The sequence below is a fragment of the Heterocephalus glaber genome, unplaced genomic scaffold (assembly GCF_053883595.1).
Source record: "Heterocephalus glaber isolate CG9 unplaced genomic scaffold, H.glaber_assembly_v1.0 deba00001504, whole genome shotgun sequence".
NCBI lineage: Eukaryota > Metazoa > Chordata > Mammalia > Rodentia > Bathyergidae > Heterocephalus > Heterocephalus glaber.
The window spans coordinates 72723365-72741959 of record NW_028258324.1 but is presented as its reverse complement, the minus strand read 5'-3'; the positions used below and the strand labels follow the sequence as shown (position 1 = coordinate 72741959).

The following is an 18595-nucleotide window of genomic DNA, read 5'->3' as shown; positions in this document are numbered from 1 at the left end:
GCCTCCAGCCCCACCCCCGCCTTCCTTTCTCCCTGTAGAGTGCCCTGGGCATGCACATCCTGGGCTCGAGGGAGAAGGGACTGCAGAGTGTTAGGGCTCTCTCTGCAATTCCCTTCTCGCTGGGCAGCCTCAAATTCAAACTACATCTCCCAATCAGATAAAACAAGCAATTTTCTGCTTTCCTATATGCCCTGGTCCCCAAGCGAGGCCTTGCCTGGCATGTGGCCCCTTCTGGGGGCCTGCTCCCCAGGCTTGGCCATGTTGGGATCCCCTTGCTTCCTAATATTGCTCTTCTTTCTGTCCGCCTCTGAATGGCTACTTGAGAGGGAGGCTTGGTGCAATCCCAGCTGTGGCAGAGTGGGGGGGAGTTTGGCAGTTGTTACTGCTGCATCTCAGGAGAGTTCTCCAAGGCCGCTGGCCTCTACGGCAAAAGCAAAAGTTAACAAGGCCAGTGCAGCCTCAGGGAGACAGTGAGTGCCAGCCCGTGTGTGCTGCGTGTGTAATTTTACATTTTCCAGCAGCCACATTTTAAAAAGAAAAGCAGGTGAAACTAGTTTTTATAACTCATTTTATTAACGGCAATGTACAAAAAAGTCGTCATCTTAACCTGTAACCAAGACCAAAATTCTTCATGACATATTATTTATTATTTATTGATTCATCATTTACCTATTTATTTATTGTGGTTCAGGCAGGCCTTGAACTCACTATGTAGACCAGGACATCCTTGAAATCCCAGCAACCCTCCTGCCTCAGCCTCCCGAGTGCTGGGATAACAGGCATGTGTCACCACATCCACCTAATGAGATATTTTAAAGATATTCTTTTTATACTGCCTTTGAAATCAAGGGTGCATTTTACACTTAGCCACAAATTTTCAGACATTATTTTTTTTTATGAAAGATACCTCCTCTGTGTTTAGATTTCATAAACTTTATAATTAGAAAATGGGGTTTCACTTGCCCAAGTTGCTCTGCACATAAAGTTGTCCAACAGTGGAATAGAGAATACATTTTGAAAATTAAATTTAAAGTAGTGTAAATTAAGTGTCAGTTCCACGGTGAGTCTAGCAGCAGAGACCTGGGGCTTCGACAAAAGGACACTTGGTATTTGTGGGCTTCCAGGAAACGCCTGGGCTTCTTGCTTGTGTCTAACCACCGGGTAACATTTCACCCACACCCTGTGGACTCTGGCACCTGACCAGAGGTAGTCCGTATTTGTCAGTTCCTAATCTGAATCTTCACACGGACAGCTGCAGTGTTTTCCAAGTATTTCTGCAAGGGTGATTACTAATCAGCACGAATGGTATTAGAAATGTTCATAGTGAGCCCGCTCCAAGGCAAGACAGCTGGCAGGGGAGCCTGGTGGAGGACAGCAGCTCACAGCACATCGGACACGAAGGAGAGGGAGAAGGGAGGAGCCAAGCCATGCCCCCAATGACCCACTTCCTCCAACCAGCCCCCACCTCCTAACGCCAAGTCAATAATGAGCCCGCAAAACCCAATCACCTCCCAAGAGCCTGGCCTGTGAGTGCATGAAGCTCTTGGGGAGCACGTAGACAGACATCCTAACAATTCTATTGGCGGAATGACTGATGTTCACGGAATGAGATCATGCAGGTGTCTCCCCTCACCCAGGGGATTTGAGCCCTGGGAGAACGACACCAGACTTCCAGCCTACAAAATTGCAAGAGACAAATTGGTGTTCTTCTAAGCAACTAAATCTGCAGTTATTTTGTAAGAGTGGAGAGACTCACGAGCTGACATAGGAGGACTTTATTTCAGGTTTAAAGTGTATACCAGCTCAACAGACTCCTGTCCAAAGGAAGAGCGTTGAACAAAGAGAAGTTCCAGCTTGTATACATTTTGTCGAAGGAGGTGGTTTTTCTAGCGACGTAGCAAGTGAGTTTACCAGAACGCGACAAGGGCAGACAGTTTCCTAACTTTGTCTTGAAAGATAGTGTCTTATGAATCATATGAGAACTGTAAAGTTTGTTTACAGGACATAGTAGTCAATTTTATCTGTACCAGAACAAGGAGTTGCAGCTCCAGGGGAGGGGAGTGGTGGGGCAGGGGGAACTGTCCACGGCTGGAATGGGCTTGTTTTTCTTTAAGTCCTGCTTCAATTTCTCCCAACAGCAACCGGAAATGCATACGTCTTAGTGTCCCCATCCGTGAAGCAAATGCACAGTCTCTTGGCCCCTTCCTGAGTCATAACCTAAGCTTCCGACTGCCCTTTCCCAAGTGTTTTTCAGTGAGGATGTTGAAAATACTGGCACCAGTGGAGTTCAGACAGGAAGGACCCAAAGGAGGCAGCTGGACTGATGACCTTCGGTCCTGCAGATTGCAACTTGAACAAATAAGAAACAGCCAGCAACTGGAAACGTCCAAGAGAGAAGTGGGAATTTGAGAAGATTGGCGGAATCCCCTGTGATGAGTGTTATTCTAAGTTGTCCAATTAAATTACTAAACTCACAGCCTGGCAGGCCCCCTGTCTGTCCAGGGAATCTTTCTGGCTTCGGTGGGGATCTGATTCCCTCAATCCTGAGGCCTCATTGATGACAGTGTTATTTCATGGTTACCTTGTCCACTGCTATGCTGAGAATATTTTAAAAATCAGACTGGCAACAGTGGAGATACAAGAATATTTTTTAAGTCAGACTGGGAACAGTGGAGATACAAGTTGGCTTGCGCACAAATATTGCTCGGCTCCCTGCGGGACAGAAATAGCCCAGGGGCCCAGAAAACTGGGCTTCCCACAGAACAGGGTTGCAAGCCAGGCTGGACATTTGCCTCCACAAAAGAAAGTGCAAGTTTTTAAAACTGTGCTGAAGAAAAAAATACATAATAGACAATTGACCGCAGTGACCGTTTTTTAAGTGTACTGTTGAGTCACAAAGCACATTCGTGCTGTTGTGCAGCAAATCTCCAGGACTTTTTAATCCTGCCACTCCCCCGCCCTCCTCCCCTGCAGCCCTGGAAGCGGGCATTCTGCTGTCTCTTCCTGGGATTTGACCACCGTGGACACCTCAGGGAAGTAGAATCACAGTGTTTGTTTTTTACGACTGTGTCCTTCACTTAGTGCAATGTCCTGCAGGTGCCTCTATGAGCCCTGGGAGTGGCACTCAACGTACAGCACTTGCCTGGCAGGCCAGAAGCCCTGGGTTCGGTCCCCCCCAAATGAAAAGGAAAGCTCATCCATACTGTATCGCGAGTCAGCATTCCCTTCCTTCTCAGCCGGCGCACCCCATCGTACACACTGCACCTCGTCACCGCGTTTTGTTCACCCGTTCATCTCTGGGCGGACCTGTGCGTGACTTGTACTTTCTGAGAATAGCGCTGCTGTAAACATGGCTGTGCAGACGTCTCCTTGAGAAGCTGCTTTCACTTTCGGTTTTTGTTTTAGTTTCTGTTTTAGATTTTGTTTTTGTTTTGCCCTCCTGGGGATTGAACCTAGGGTATTCACACTGAGCTACATCCCCAGACCTTTAAAAAAAATGTTTTATTTGGCTAAATTGTCCAGGCTGGGCTTGTAGCCTCCCAAAGTGCCGAGATTCCAGGGACGCAGCTGGCCCACTTCTTTCAGATGCATGCCCAGAGAGGCTTGCTAGGCCCTGTGCTAGTTCCATTTCTAATTTTTTGAGGCACCACCATGCTCTCTTCCATAGTGATGACACCACGGCATAACCCAAGTAACAGTGCGGAAGGGCTCTAGACTCTCCGAGTCCTTACAACACTTTTTTTTTTTGGTACTGGGGATTGAACTCGGGACCTTGCTCTTTCAAGGCCGGCAGCAGAACCACTGAGCTAAATCCCCAGCCCCTTGCAACACTTTTTAGCCTCTGGGGTTTTGTTTCTTACACACACACTCGTGCGAGGGAAGTGATATCTCACTGTGGTTTCCATTCGTATTTCTAGAAAAGTCGTCTGTGCAAGTTCACACTTTTAAGGCACTGTCACAAATCACATTTGTACATTTATAGGAGAAAAATGGCAGATCCCCAGGGACCACCCTCCACTGATGCAAGTCACAGCCTGCTCATGCTGCCACCTGGACCAGGCTACTGTCACTAAGTCCCAAAGGCACCACACACTGTGCCATCCTGGGTCTGTGCACTGCTTTCTTAGGCTCTCAGCACCTTCAGGGATGGAAACAGACAGGCACTGTGAGGAAGAGGGGTACTGCTAAGCATAGGACCCCAGGGACCAGCGAAGCAGGGCAAAGGAGCTGGGTGGTTAAAGTAACAAGAGATTCTTAGTGCAGGGCAACCATGAAATAGTACATCGGGGACCAGCCTTAGACATCGTCCTCTCCAGCTCTGTTTTTCACAGATGAGGTTTACCCAAGGTGCCACAATTTTCCCAAGAAGAAACCGTGTAGGGGCAAAAGGGCTGAACTTGCAATCTGGGCTCCTGAGCCCCAGTATGGACTGACTTTCAGAACAGAAAAAACAAACCCAGGTGTGGTGGCACCTACCTGTAATCTTGAGGTTCTAGAAAGCTGACGCAGGAGGATCAGAAGTTCAAACCCAGCCTGGGCAATTCAGAGACTTAGTGAGGCCCTGTGTGCAGAGTCAGGAAGGGACAGAGGGAATGATTGGAGGCGGATAAGGGAAAAAAAACTAGAAAGCACAGATAATTAGGACAGTGAGAGAAATGGAAGTTCAACTATTTGTGAGCTTACTGGAGACTAGAGTCACCAGCTCTAATGTCAAAGTTGGAAGCCTGCTAAGGCCTAGGGAATGCTGTCACAAGGGCAGAAGTAGGTTTGATGACAAATGTTGCTACAATAATGAAGGTGGGAGAAGCTTAGGGAAGAGATGCTGGCGATACTATCGTCCCTGTGGACAGCAATGCACTGGAACTACAGTAGGAGAACCTAGAATGAGCGTTTTCAAGGAGAAATGATTGGATCCAGCCATTGATCTACACCGTCCCCTAGTGGATATTTTTATTTTGTTACTTTTATCAGTCCGCTTGCATATTTTTCTTTGCTTTGTTTTGGTTTTTGTTTTTTGGTACCAGGGATCAAACTCTGGACCTTCTGCTTGCGAGGCAGGTGGCGGAACAACTGAGCTAAATCCCCGGCCCCTGCATACATTTCATTTTGAGAAATTAATATACATACTAATTTTGTATACAACCTACACTCCTCTCCACCCCCTTCCCCAGTTTCCCTTCCCCATCTTCTTACGTTTTTTTTCTTCTGCAGAACTGGGGATCGAACTCAGGACCTTGCACTTACCAGGAAGGCACAATGCCACTGAGCTACATCCCTGGCCCCCTGTCCTTCCCCATCTTCAAAAAGTCCATTCCCTGTTTTCTATTTTTATTTTGCTCTTTATTTATATTTTAGGTTTCTCACATAAGAGAAGCAATGCAACATTTAACCTCCTTTATCTGATTTACTTCACTTAACATTATAGTCTCAAAGCCATCCATTTTTCTACAAATGACTCAAATTTATCCTTCTTTATGGCTGAGACATATTCCATTGTGCATATACACCACGTGTTTAAATGGGTAATTTTAAAAGGAAAATTGCTAGAATTATACATTTGGAGGATCAAGAAAATACTGGTAGTGTAGCTTTGGAAAGTGTGGAAAGAAAGTAAACACACCTGTAATGTGCTTGCTTTAGATGTCAGTAGGATTCCCAGCGAGAGCTTGGTAGACAATCATGTTTTATCAAGACTAAGCCAAAAAACCCAAACAAAAACAAAAACAAAAAAACAACAAGAAAAAAACTAAGCCAGGGGCCGGAGATTTAGCTCAGTGGTGCCACCTCCTGCCTCGCAAGCGCAAGGTCCCGAGTTCGATCCCCGAGTTCGATCCCCGGTACTACTAAGTCCTCTCTTTAACAAACGATAATTACTCCCCCCCCGCCCCCCCCCCCCCGAACTCGGGTCCTTGCGCTTGCGCAGCAGGCGGCAAAACCACTGAGCTAAATCCCCGGCCCGGTAATTACTCTTTGTAAAAATATTAATACTATATCTTGCCTCAAATGGGGAATGAAAGCTTTGGGTGAAAACACACTTCATCCTGAGTCAGTGGGATAAGCAGCTCGGTTAGCACCACTGAGGTAGGACATAGGGCGTGGCTTGGGCGAGGTGGGAAGAGAAGCATGGCGGGATTCCAGGATCAACACAGCAGGGCCTCTCGGGACCTCACGTGGTCTTCTCGTGGGTTCTCGCGAGATGTGGACCCTATAAAGAAACTATACACAGCGGAGACTCTGCTGTCAAGGCTCCTCACGGTCGCTCCTACCGTGTCTCCCGGGTCAGGCTGCACTTTTGTTTTTCTCTTTTCTGCTCTTGTTCGGCCCACGTTCGCTGTGCAGGGCCAGTTTCTCCCTCATCCCCGCTTCCAGTTAAACTTTGGCCCATTTTTGGCTTGTCTCGCTCAGTTCTCGGCTGCGTCTCAGGTCAGGGAGCGACCGTAGCGCCAGGAGCCCGGAGCCCGGAGCGAGCCCTCCGCTGGCTGACTCGCCTGTCCCAGCGCAGCACCGCCGCGTCCGCCCTCCGCAGTTGTTAAGGAGCAAGTGCCTCTCACGAGCAGCCTTGAAGTAACATCTTTGGGAAACGCTAAGGTTCGTGTTGCGCTCCCCGGCCTCTCGTCTGCGGGCGAATCCCCCGAAAATCTGGCTGGTGAGAGTCACAAAGGACTCCTCGTCCCCAAGGCGCATTTTTCAGGAAGATCGTGACACAGACAAGAAAGTGAGTTAAACGGAAATGAACAAAACTTTGGAAACCTCCGTGACGTCCCTCTCTGCTTCCGTTGCTTTGGTCTGCGCGCTAGCTCCCGGCCCTGCTAACCAAGCCCTAGGATAACAGACTTATGCAGAGGAGAGGCGCTCGGCCCACCTGTCTGGAAGGAAGTCTCGGTCCATGACAGGTTGAGGCTGTTGCTGTTAGGCTTCGTCAAGGCGCACATTATGGCAGCAGCACAGCCAGAAAGGGAGAAAGAGCTGATCCTGCAGTCCCCCAGCGGCCTAGACCTGATGGTTCCACCCCTTGAGGTCTCCACCGCCTCTCAGTGGTGCTCAACTGGTACTACGATTCCAAAAATAGAGAAAAATAAGCACGATTGTCAGAATCTGAGTCCAGGGTGAGAGGCACAAGGTCTTCCCTGAGTCAGACACTTAGGGCCAGTGGGACCCAAACTGGTGATCCTCCTGCCTCAGCCTCCCAGAGTGCTGTGGTTACAGGCATGCACCACCATGCTTGACCCACTCATGTCTTTCTTAAATCTTTCCTTATTCTTCTGGTTTCATGGGAGGCTTGAAATATGACAACTGTCGTCAAAGGTCATTTGGATTTGAGTCAAGAGACGAACAGGTGAATGCAGCGTTTCTCCCCTGATAATCTTGTGCAGAGAGGGGTCAAAGAGGGTTGGCACCCTTCGAAGTTCAGTCCTAAAATAAACATCATATAAGCGGGAACCAGGCCTGTTTGGGGCAGATTTACTGCCTGAACCTGGCCTGCTGGCACCCAGCACCCTAGGATTAGGCTTCGCCTTAGCAGTTTGTCCATAAAGGCTGGGTCCTGACCCCTGGGCATGTCCGTCCCTCCTTTCTGCAGAGTGGCAGGGTGACAACTCAGCCAGTGCTCACTCCTGTGTCCCTTTATGCCCTACCCCTAGGTGAATTTCTTAAGGCAAGTCCCTCCACGCAGGTCAGACTTCCTTCGGTGCCGTTACCAATTTCCTAAGAATCATGAGTGCTCCAAAGGCCCAACTTGCCTTGTCTGGGATTCAATTCTACTGCAATCAATGACTTGAGAAATTTTTCATTCTGAAGATGTTGCTGGCTCCTCTAAGGGGAGGTGTTTGAATCACCTGTTAATATTGCAGTGAGGCACCCTTTCACCTTTCAAGTTTAGATCTGGCCCCCTAAGATTAAAAATTAGTCCCAATCTCCAGAACCTGCATCTGTGTCACCGTCCATGGCACCAGGACTTGGCTGTGTGATTAAGGTTAAGGACTTGAGCCAGGGATTTAGCTCAGTGGTTCCAGTGCCTACCTTGAAAGCACAAGGTCCTGAGTTTGATCCCCAGTACCAAAAGAAAAAAAAGAAGGTAAAAGACTTGAGATGGGAGATCATCCTGGATTATCTGGCTGGGCCCAGTATAACCACAGGAATCCTGAAAAGTGGAGAATCTTTGCAAGGTATGGTGGTGCATGCCTGTAATTCCAGTTACTCAGGAGGCTGAGGCAGGAAGATTGCAAATTCAAAGCCAGCCTGATTCAGTCTCAAAATAAAATTTTTTAACAGTGTGGTGCTTACTGCTTGCAGTCATTGCAAGCTCCCTGAGCTCATGTTTGGCAAGCACATGACAGTCACTCGGCTCCACATTCACCCTGCCACTCGGGCCTTGGCTGAGTGCCACTTGGGACCCGTCCTTGTGAGGGTTCGAGAGGCCACTGCCTCCTTCTGTTTGTGACTAATTTCCATCCTCCTGAATGTCCCACATTCGTTGCAAATCACACCTGATGGGAGAAGCCTGTCTTGAGGGAGGATAACGTCCTTTCCCCTCGCTGTGGAGACTGAAGGCCCCCGGAGCTTGAGCTCTGAGTGGGTGGTGAAAACAGAGGGCCCAGCCTGCAGGAGGAGGCGACACTGAGCCAGAGCAGGAGCCCAGGCTCCTGAGTCTTTTCCTGGGAAAATCGAGGGCCTTCGGAGGAACCATTTCCCCACACCTGCTCATCAGGACCGAAGTGATCTTTGACTTTTTCCTTTTTTTTTATTAAGTTTATTGGTACATTTTAAATGACCACATTCACCAGAGGGAATCTACCTGTACATGATACATCTTGGTTCTTATTTTTCTGCAGAAAAAAAGATAGTTGGATCCATCCACGATTCCAGCCTGGGTGGGGATGAATGGGGACTTTACTCACTTTATGAACAACCTGCATCACAGGGATGTGCAGTGAGAAGTGGGGACAGAGCTGAGTGGGCTCTGGGGGAATAAACTAAAACCTGGGGCCAGGAAACCATGTGCATCCTGTTATCAATGAAAAAACACCACTCGAGGACTTCATCTAGGTGGCTGTCCCCGGCCTCCTGAGGGGTTCAGGACGTAGTACCCAGAATGCAGCGCTGTGGCATTTGAGAAGACGACTGAGGCAGGAGGTCTCCCTGACCTTGCCTTCTGTGGCTTCCCTGAACCAGGACGAGCAAGAATTCTCCGACCTCCTCTGTGGTAGTTCCTGAGACCCTCACCCCAGAAGTCCCTCCACTGGCCCCAAAGACAAGCCAAGTCCTTATCCTCCTCGAGATGAGACCACACGCACCAGGCGTGGTAGGGCACGCCTATAATCCCAGCACTCAGAAAGCTGAGGCAGGAGGGTCACTGTGAGTGCAAAGCCAGCCTGGGCTACACAATGAGTTCATACTGAACTACACAGCGAGACCCTGTCTCTAAAAAGAGCACACATTTAACTATTTCTTTGGGTCTTCATTTACAAAGGCTGTGTTTTTCTCTTGTTAATCTGTCTTTTACTAGAGGCGCCTCAGCCATTAGCCTGTCAGTAGGTGACAGGGGAGAAATCTCAAAAAGGGCACAATAATAAGCTTTGAAACCAGAGCACATCTCTACGAATATTTTCTCTCTCGCTCGCTGATGTTCCTAGCTGTCTTCCACTGTGTGCCTAACCTTTCCACATCATGTGTCAGTCCTTATGGATCAAGTAAAATTTTCAAATCTACAGGTCACTTCCACTAAGATGCATATTATGGAAATGTCTGCATTTTTACATTTGTATGAATAATTAAATAGCATCTCTAGAAACATATTCAAATAATATGCTTGTTTTGAAGTATTAACAGGAAATAGTTATATATGGATGCAATGTTTTTATTTATATGTGACTCTGAGACAAGGTTTTTACAGAAAAGACTGGTTTTATTGAAATAACATTTGTAAAATTACAGACAATCTAATTGCGTGAAAGCTCCCATTTCCCACCTTTTTATACATAGTTTCCATTTGGTTATATTTAATGTGTACTTTGATGGGAAACAAGATTCCAAAATCCTCCATATAGTACAACTAATAAATTTGAATGTTACTTTTTTAAATGTTAAGAAGAAAAATATAATTGTCTAAGGCTTATTTAAAGTGAGTTCTCATTTTTGTGCTCTTTTTATCTTTAACCTGCTTCTCAGAGTTTGTCTCCCTTATCACTCACTGCTGTGTGGCTTCCCATTGCTCTGCTTATTTTGCAGCTGTGGATAGCAAAATATCTGGAGGAATCCAAACTATTCACATGGACTGAATACCACGAACTGCCTTCTAAATGCATGCCTCCTAGAACAGGTGTGCTCTTCCAGTACCAAAAAATAAAAATCGCCCTTTATTTCCACCCCAGATAAACTTCCAAAGGCTCACACTGGCTATGCATGGCTGTCCACCATGGCAGCTGTTTTAGTAAATTCCACTTCAGACTTAGCTGCTGGGTGGCAGCAGTCACTGGTATAGGGCTTGGGAACCCTGGGCCACCTTTCGTCCCTGCATGAAGCCCTCTTGGATGGCACTGGGCCAGGCCTTACAGCTGACAACATGTGGATTTTCCTTCTTTTTTTTTTTTCTTTTTGGTACCAGGGATCGAATTTGGGTCCTTGCGCTTTCGAGGCAGCTGCCAGAACCACTGAGCTAAATCCCCGGCCCTGGATTTTCCTTCTTAATCCCCAAAGCTACTGACGTACCCTTCACAAGTCAATCAGCCACTTCCTGTTTCTCTCAGCCCAAGACACCAGTATAAAAATAAACTTTACACTGGGCTGGAAGAGTCCAAGGCCCATGACGGGCCCACCTTCAGCCCTGCTGACCGTAGGTACAGCTGCCCTGCAGCACACCTAGGACGCTGTGCTGGGGACCCGTTGGGGTGGTCTGCTCATTTCCGTTTCTCCTGCTCTACATGGCCACTGTGGATGACACAGCTCTGAGGACACGGCCCACACTCACCCTGAGGGAGTCCCAGCCCCCACAGTGGGCCAGGGCGGGATGGCGTCCACAGGAGCACTCAGTACTCCCGGGCCTGGCCGGGTCACCATCCTTTCCTGGGGCCATGAAGGCCACCTGAGCATCTCGGCCCCACACATGGTGACCTCCCAGTCCCTTCTTCCACCCACCAGGCCTAAATCATTCCTGAAGTCTCTCCTAAGAGCCAGAGACTAGAATTTAAAACACTTGCCAAAGTGTAATTTAAAATATCTGCAGACAGCAGTCTGCACAAACCCAAGGAACGATATTCTCAGTCAGAGAAAGAACGCTTTAAAGCACTTTCCTAAGAACAACAAAACCCTCCCCTGGACAGTCCGCCAGACGCGGTCTTTCCATAGCCCCTTAGCCGTCGATTCCTGAAAATATCTCAGAATTTGGTCATTAAGTTGTAATTTTTCTCTCCATGAGGTTTTGGATTTTTTTTTGGTACTGGGGATCGAACTCAGGACCTTGTTCTTGGAAGGCAGGCAGCGGAACCACTAAGCTAAATCCCCTGCCCGTTAAGTTGTGATTTTTAAAAAGAATGCATTCTATAAAACATTAAAATGTTAAATTACATTCTTTGGAAACAAGAATATGTAAGTGAGCATGTAAATATTAACATTTAATCTATCAATTCTCAAGCCCACAGAAGACAACAAATTTGAAATTTTTTCCTTTGGTGTTTGAAACAGGGTCTCACTCTGTAGGGCAGGCTGGCCCCGAACTCACTATGTTGCCCAGGCTGGCCTCGAACTCACATTGATCCTCCTGCCTCAGCCTCTCGAGTGCTGGGATCATGGGAGTGGGCCACCACACTCCGCTTGAAAGTTCCTAGGCTTTGAGGTGAAGCATGTCACAGTTCCTGAATGACACCATCCACACACAAGGACTGCAAGCTCCACAGGGCGGTGAGGTTTTGCAGTCTTCCGGTGGGTGACGTCAAAGCTGAAGGCTAAAGGATACCTTGGTGGTGTAGCTGGGAACAGATTCTGCAACAACAACATGAGTCAATATATACACTTTACTAGTCATCCAGCCTTTTACGATGAAACCCAACTACACACCACGGCCTATGTCGATGACAACACACAAACTACTGCCCCTCATAAGTAGAGAGATAATGTACAGATGACGAAGGCTGTGTTTATCAGACCCTTGCAGCCGAGTTTAGAGGTGGAAAAGCACTGATCCCCATGCTCTCCCAATCCTTCTGAGCCACTCACACAGCTACTTCAAGGTTTAGGGAGCTGTAGGACCCACTGGCAATAAAAGTCGACAGAAACAGCTGCTCAAGGGCACTGAGCATGGTCACAGGGAGCAGTGGGAGGGAGTCTTTCGGGTCTGGAAGCATGGTTTCTAAGACAAGTCGGACTATTCCTACTCCAGACAGGATCTTCCCAAGCCGACGGCCACGCCTGTCCAGAGCTGGATGGCAGGGCCCCTCACCGCAGCCTGAGAGGTCACAGTGGCATGCAGACCCCAGACCTGGTGTTTGTTGCAGGCTGAGAACAGTCAGGGCTTCCACCCTCAGCATCCTAAACCACACGAGGTGCAGGCCCATGGGACCAACAACATCTACTTTGTACTGACTGACTTGGACACTGACTCAGACATGGCTCCGATGGCGAAGAGAGAAAAGAGGGACAACACCATAAAACAAATGTTGTCTGCATGTGGGGACGCACCCCTGTGAGCCCAGCGCTCAGGAGGCTGAGGCAGGAGGATGGCTTTGAGTTTAAGGCCAGCTTGGGCTACATAGTAAGACCCTCCCTCAAAAATCAAACAAAACAAAGAGTGTATTTCTCCACCTCTGTGTCAGATAGGTAATGATGTCCGGAGAATTCAGTGCACTAGAAAAGTTTCCCCTCTTTTGGCTTCAGGGGAGGTAAATGACTACAGAGTAACCTGCCCCTCCTCGGGAGGTTTTGGCCATTTGACTTATGTCAACAGACACACTGCATGAGTGAGTAGAATTCTGTGTATTCATTTGCCATAACTTCAAGTAGGAGCAACCCACCTCTTTCTTTGAGGTCTTCAATGTAGGCCTTCATAAATTCCTTATCGAAATGCCGGCGGTCCTGTTCACTCTCAGAGCTTTCCTGGCCCTGCTCGCATCCGGTCTTGGCGAGGGGGTTGTCCATCAGGCTGACAAACCTGCTCGGGAAGCACGGAGATCGCATTGCCATCATACACAGCACCTCAAATGCAGGGGGGCTCCAGGCCTGGGCCCTGCTCGCCCTCACCAGTGGTCTCTCCCCTAAATCCCATCCTGCCGAAGCCAACCACGGAGAAGGAACAGGAGTGTGGGTGGGAGGAGATGCTTTACACCCCATTAAACCTCTGCTTACACAAGCGTGAGCTTGGCCTCTCTTTCCAATGTTAAAGCTGCCTTCTTTGTTTGCCACATATCTTACTACGAGGACAGGGAGCTAGGAAGGTTTGACTCTACTCACGGTGAGCATTCACCAGCCAGAGCAATGGGAATCCCAGGGAAAGATCTCAAAATGGTTTTGGTCAGCACCTGGGGTCCCAGCACATGCGCCCCTGGACAGGCACTGGGGGCTCTCACTGGAGCAGCCTCTTGGCCAGGAGGCTCCAAGCTGCCAGGGTCGGACCAAAATGGTCTCATGGTAGAGATGACAGGGACCCCAGAGCTACAAACGTTGGCTGTCAGCTGCCGTGGGGAGGTTTTAGGGGAGGATGGAGCTAGGGCCTCTCAGCTGCGCTTCAGGGGAAGGAAGACTATTCTGTTTCCCTGCCCGGTTACAGCCTGTGTAAGCGTGGATGTTTTTCGTGGCTTTGGATGGTTTCCTGGTTCACGAGAGGACACCGAAAGGACAAGGCAGGTGGGGAGGATTCCTTGACAGTGGCGCTCCCTCTGTGGGTGCAAACCACAGTTCAAGGGGCCCAGCTTCCATCCCCACACCAAGTAGCATTTGTCCAGAAACCCTCTCAGCTCTGCCTTCCTGCATCATCTGCCAACAACTTCAAAGTCCCCCGAGAAGTGGCCAGGGACGGGTTCTCGGAGTGCGAGAACCATCTGATTCAGAGACAGTGGCCCAGCCCCTGGCACCTCAGCCCCACCTGGCAGGAAAGCTGTACCTGGCCCCTGGCCCACTCACTTTAAAGGTGAGGACTCGTCACAGAGGGCACTTGGGAACTCCACCAAATGGTCACCACTGACCACCAGCAAGGTGAGCTTCTTGAGGTTGAGCAGGGCCTGAGGAAGGTAGGTCAGCTTGTTTCTATACAAAAGGAAAGTCTGGAGCTCTTCTAGCCTAGGGAGAAGGAGAAGGGCCAGAGAAAGCACTTGGCTTCAGAATGAATTACAAGCACATCCCTACTTGCTTCAGTGCATCTATGCAGCCTGGGTAGCTGGGTATGGTAGTGCACACTTGTCATCCCAGCACTCAGGAGGCTGAGGCAGGAGGACTACCTCAAGTTCAAGGCCAGCCTGGGCCACACAGTGAGTTCAAGACCAACCTGTCTCAAAAAACAGAAACAAAAAAAAAAAGAAAAGAAAAAGAAAGAAAGAAAATCATGTCAAGTGACATCATTTTTTTTAAGTTGGCACAGACATAACTACTGGTTAAAGACACAGGGAGAGCAGCGGGGTGAGTGGATTGTGCAGTGCACAACAGGGCCCCCTGGATCTGGGTCAGTAAACCCCTCCTTCCGGCGACCCCTGCGTTTCCGGGGCTGACGGGGCACAGAAGGGCGACCGTGCTTGGGTTAGTGTGGGCGTACAGAGGTCCTACAGCCTCACAGCACAGCTCCGCGCCCGTCTCACTTTCTAACAGTGACAGGAATGAGGCCGCAGGCGGGGGGCGAAGGGACACCGCGTGTTCCCCTTCCCTCCCGATCTCCTCCTCACTGACTCCGGCGCTCTCTCCAGACCCTTCCTTCAGGCCTGCGCAGTCCTGACTAACGCCACAAATCTCTCACAAAATCCCTCTGGGTTTCAAACTAAAGCAAACGACCCCCACTTAGTCTCGTGAACCCGGACAGCACCGGGGCGCCACCTGCAGGAGTCGGGACTGTCACCTGGGCCGGAAGTCGGGCCTCGCCATGCTGGTCCCTGTCCTCAGTTACCTGTGCTTCTTTGTAAATACGATGGGAGAGTTCAGGAGGCACAGAAGTGTCTCACTCACTGCTTCACGCCCAGCCCGCTCCCTGGGGCCGCCCAACAAGAGTCTAATGATACTGGTGAATGAATCAATCAATCACACATGTTTCCGTGTAGTCGTGAGTTTTTAAAACACGCAATAGCTACAAGGGTATAATTTGAACACATAACTAAGCATGTCGATTCCGTTTGAAAGATTATGCCTAATCAAAAAATGAAACCGACATTCTAATCACGGCGTGCTTCTGGCCTGCACATAGCTCTTTTTTGTTGTTGTTTTTTGGGGGTATTTTTTGGTACCAGGGATCGAACTCGGGACCTTGCGCTTGCGAGGCAGGCTGAAGATTGAAGCAGACTGAAGTGAGGCTGAGTCCAAGCACAGACACCTTGCAGGCCTCTGGCGCGTGGCGCCTGGCGCATGCGCAGAGCAAGCACAGAAACGGGCCCGCCCGCACCTGTCCATGTCCTGCGGTAGGTCGCTCAGGCGGTTGCTGCTGACGTCCAGCCACTGCAGACTGGGCATGCGCAGGACACAGATCGGGACGCTGGCAAACTTGTTCGCCGAGATATCTACGAATGTAACTTGCTTCAAATTACTTAACTGAAAAGGAATAATAAACCCTAGTTACCCTCAGAGGAGTGGGCAGGGAACCGCGCCACCTGGAGCACGCGCGGGACGCTAGGACAAGCAGGGCTCCACGCCGCCCTCGAGGAGCCTGTGCCTGCCCATGGGAGCAGTGAGCTGTTTGGTAACATCCGGCCGGCATCGCGGCGGGGTGAGCAGGGGTCAGAAAAGATGTCCCAGGCCAGGGGTGGTGGGGCACACCTGTGATCCCAACACTCGAGAGGCTGAGGCAGGAGGATCGCTGAGAGTTGTAGGCCAGCCTGGGCTACACAGTGAGTGCAAGGCCAAACTGAACTACAAGGCGAGACCCTGTCTCAAAAAAAAAAAAGAAGAGAAGAGAAGAGAAAGGTAGAAAGGCATGAGAGGAAACCCAGAGTGGGGAATAGCACGTGGGAAGTCACAGAAAACAGAAAGTACAAATCCTAAAGGGTGGATCACTTGGAGAAGACTGTATTGATCAGGCTGACAAATCCTTTTTGTTTTTTTGTTTTTGTTTTTTCAAACAGGGTCTCACTACATAGTTCAGGCTGGCCTTGAACTCACAGCGATCTTCCTGCTTCAGCCTCCCGAATTCTGGGATGACAGGCGTGTGTCACCACACCCAGCTTGACAAATCTTAAGGGAACCCACATTTAGGTTGGTAAAAGGACATGGCAAATGCTCAGAAATCTCTACTGTTAACGTTTTGTATCTATGATTCTTGTTTTAAATGTTAACTGCACTGCAAAGGGAAATATACTTTATTTGAATGGAAAATTATGAAGAGGAAATAAGAAAAGCATCTCTTGTTTGGGTTTAGTTGTCTCAGTTCGGTAGTTACTATGAAACACAGAAGCTACATTTGATTGACTCATTTGAAGAGTCTATAAATAAAACTTAGGCTGCTTCTCAAAATACATTTTCAACATTGTCGTGAAACATGGAGCCAATAACAAAACCAGCAGCGAGAATCATGCTTAGCCCATTCCCCCTGCAGGATGTTGGGGCCCTGATCTCCATGCAGCACAATGAGCTCCCTGAGTTTTATCAGGCAATAAAACCTGCACTTTCCTCTGCTCTGTTTGATCAGAAAATGACTTAAAATCATTTCCTCATGAACACAGACCAAAAACAAAGAAACTAATGCATATTTTTAAATTAATGCATTTCTTAAATCTTATCTGTAGAATGACTTTAGTCATCTACAAGTTCCATTTTGAAAGTATGAAAAAATTCTCACCCCCTTTACTTACAGCCAGCACCACCGTGGCAGCTAAATAAATTGGGGCCTGTATTATACACAACAGGCATCATACATTAAACAGGCATTCAATTAAAATGTCTTGTGTGAAAATAGGATGTTTTGCCTGGTCTTCCTTTGATAGGATTTCTAAATTTAAATTCTAGTGTAGTAACATTTTAAAGACTTATGACAACAGGTATAGGGTGACTGAAACAGGAAAACTATGATGGGTTTCATACTTTCAAACGTCTTGCCCTTATTACTGACCATCCCACGACAGAAAGAAACATAAATCACAGCAGGTACTGATTTCTTACTTCGAAGGGGAGCTCCGTCAGCTCCAGGTTCCCGGAGAAGTCCAGCCTCTCCAGGCCCACACAGTCCCCCAGCGCTGCAGGAACGCTCGTCAGGTGGTTGAAACTCACATTAAGCTCTTTCAGGTTCTTCAGCCGACCTGGCATCAGAAAGAGGTCATTTCCATTGGGCAGGTCCTTCAAGGTCTTTGAGGAACGAGAACAAAACTACGAAGTCAGCTGGATGTATACTCAGCCAGTGAGTCAAACAAGCGGGCTGTTCACAGAGCGCCAATTTACCACGTGTCTTCTGTTTATGCCTGCATTAATTTAACTATGACATAGCAAGAATATGGTAGAAGTCGCTTCCACAGACAGGAAGAGAGTACGCTCAGAATAACAGGAAGTAGCCAGACTGAGTGGGAAATAATGTAGCCCAGTTCTGATTTTTTTTTTTTTTGTACCAGGGATCGAACTCAGGACCTTGTGCTTGCCAGGCAGGCGTGGTACCACTGAGCTAAATCCCCAGCCCTCTGATTCTTGACTGAATATACACGTACCCATTTCCAAAGTAGAAACCAGCTGAAGAACAGATATACAGAATACTCTCAATACTGTGCCATGCATAGTCTAAGGGCTCGAATGCTGCACCGTTCTTAAACTAATTTCAAATCAGAAAACCAAAATTACTGTTTACTTTTGCAGAATAAGCACCCAGTATACAAATTTCTTGCCATTTTATAAATGAGAAAGTAAAGAGCACAAAGACAGTATAAGGGGCAGGGCCACTTCTGATCAGCTCTGCTGGTTCTCGTGTTAGAAGACAGCAGTGGTGACATGGAAACCAGGAGCCCTCTAATCACCGCCTGGCGCCCAGAAAGCCTCCCAGTCGGTGACTGTGGTTGGAGTAGCAGAGAGAAGGGGCTGAGATAAACAGGGAGACCGCTCACTGCCTGCACACGGGGCAGATGATTCCCACGGCTTCCGCTTCTCCAAGGCAGGGCACTGCAGACTCTGTCTCCAGTTTAAATAAGGAAAGTAGAGTTGGCAGAGACAGTGTGAATGTGTCACATATGTCCAGCTTTCTGACACAGCAAAGCAAAAGACACAAGCAAAAAATGGGCAACCGAAAGGAACGCTTCTTTTTTTTTTGGTACTGGGGATCGAACTCGGGACCTTGTGTTTGCAAGGCAGGCGCCAGAACCATTAAGCTAAATCCCCGGACCCAGATGCTTCTCAAATGGACACATACAAATGGTATCTACATGAAAAAATGTTCATCATCTCCAGCCATTAGAGAAAAGCAAATTAAAACAACACTGAGATTCCATTTTACCCCAGA

General features: G+C 48.5%; 1 protein-coding gene and 2 long non-coding RNA genes across 4 annotated transcripts in view; 1 reads left to right on the top strand and 2 right to left on the bottom strand.

Moving 5' to 3' along the window:
* Positions 1–1760: 1760 nt before the first annotated feature.
* LOC147825451 (uncharacterized) lies at positions 1761–5854 on the bottom strand. The gene is made up of 2 exons (XR_015441069.1): positions 3204–5854; positions 1761–2376 (listed from the first exon to the last, which is right to left on the bottom strand). It is a non-coding gene; the product is annotated as an uncharacterized LOC147825451 (long non-coding RNA).
* Positions 5855–5919: 65 nt separating this feature from the next.
* Positions 5920–18595, bottom strand: part of Lrrc2 (leucine rich repeat containing 2) — a 33393-nt gene continuing 20717 nt past the window's right edge. For both annotated transcript variants that reach the window (XM_021257120.2, XM_004835022.3), the window contains exons 5-9: positions 17278–17414; positions 15569–15714; positions 14110–14265; positions 13005–13141; positions 5920–11976 (exon numbers count right to left, since the gene is read on the bottom strand). In XM_021257120.2, the coding sequence (XP_021112779.2) occupies positions 11927–11976; positions 13005–13141; positions 14110–14265; positions 15569–15714; positions 17278–17414 (626 nt within the window). In that variant the 3' untranslated portion in view covers positions 5920–11926. The remainder of the gene's footprint in view (positions 11977–13004; positions 13142–14109; positions 14266–15568; positions 15715–17277; positions 17415–18595) is intronic.
* Positions 15708–16497, top strand: LOC147825450 (uncharacterized). Its single transcript, XR_015441068.1, has 2 exons — positions 15708–15889; positions 16245–16497. It is a non-coding gene; the product is annotated as an uncharacterized LOC147825450 (long non-coding RNA).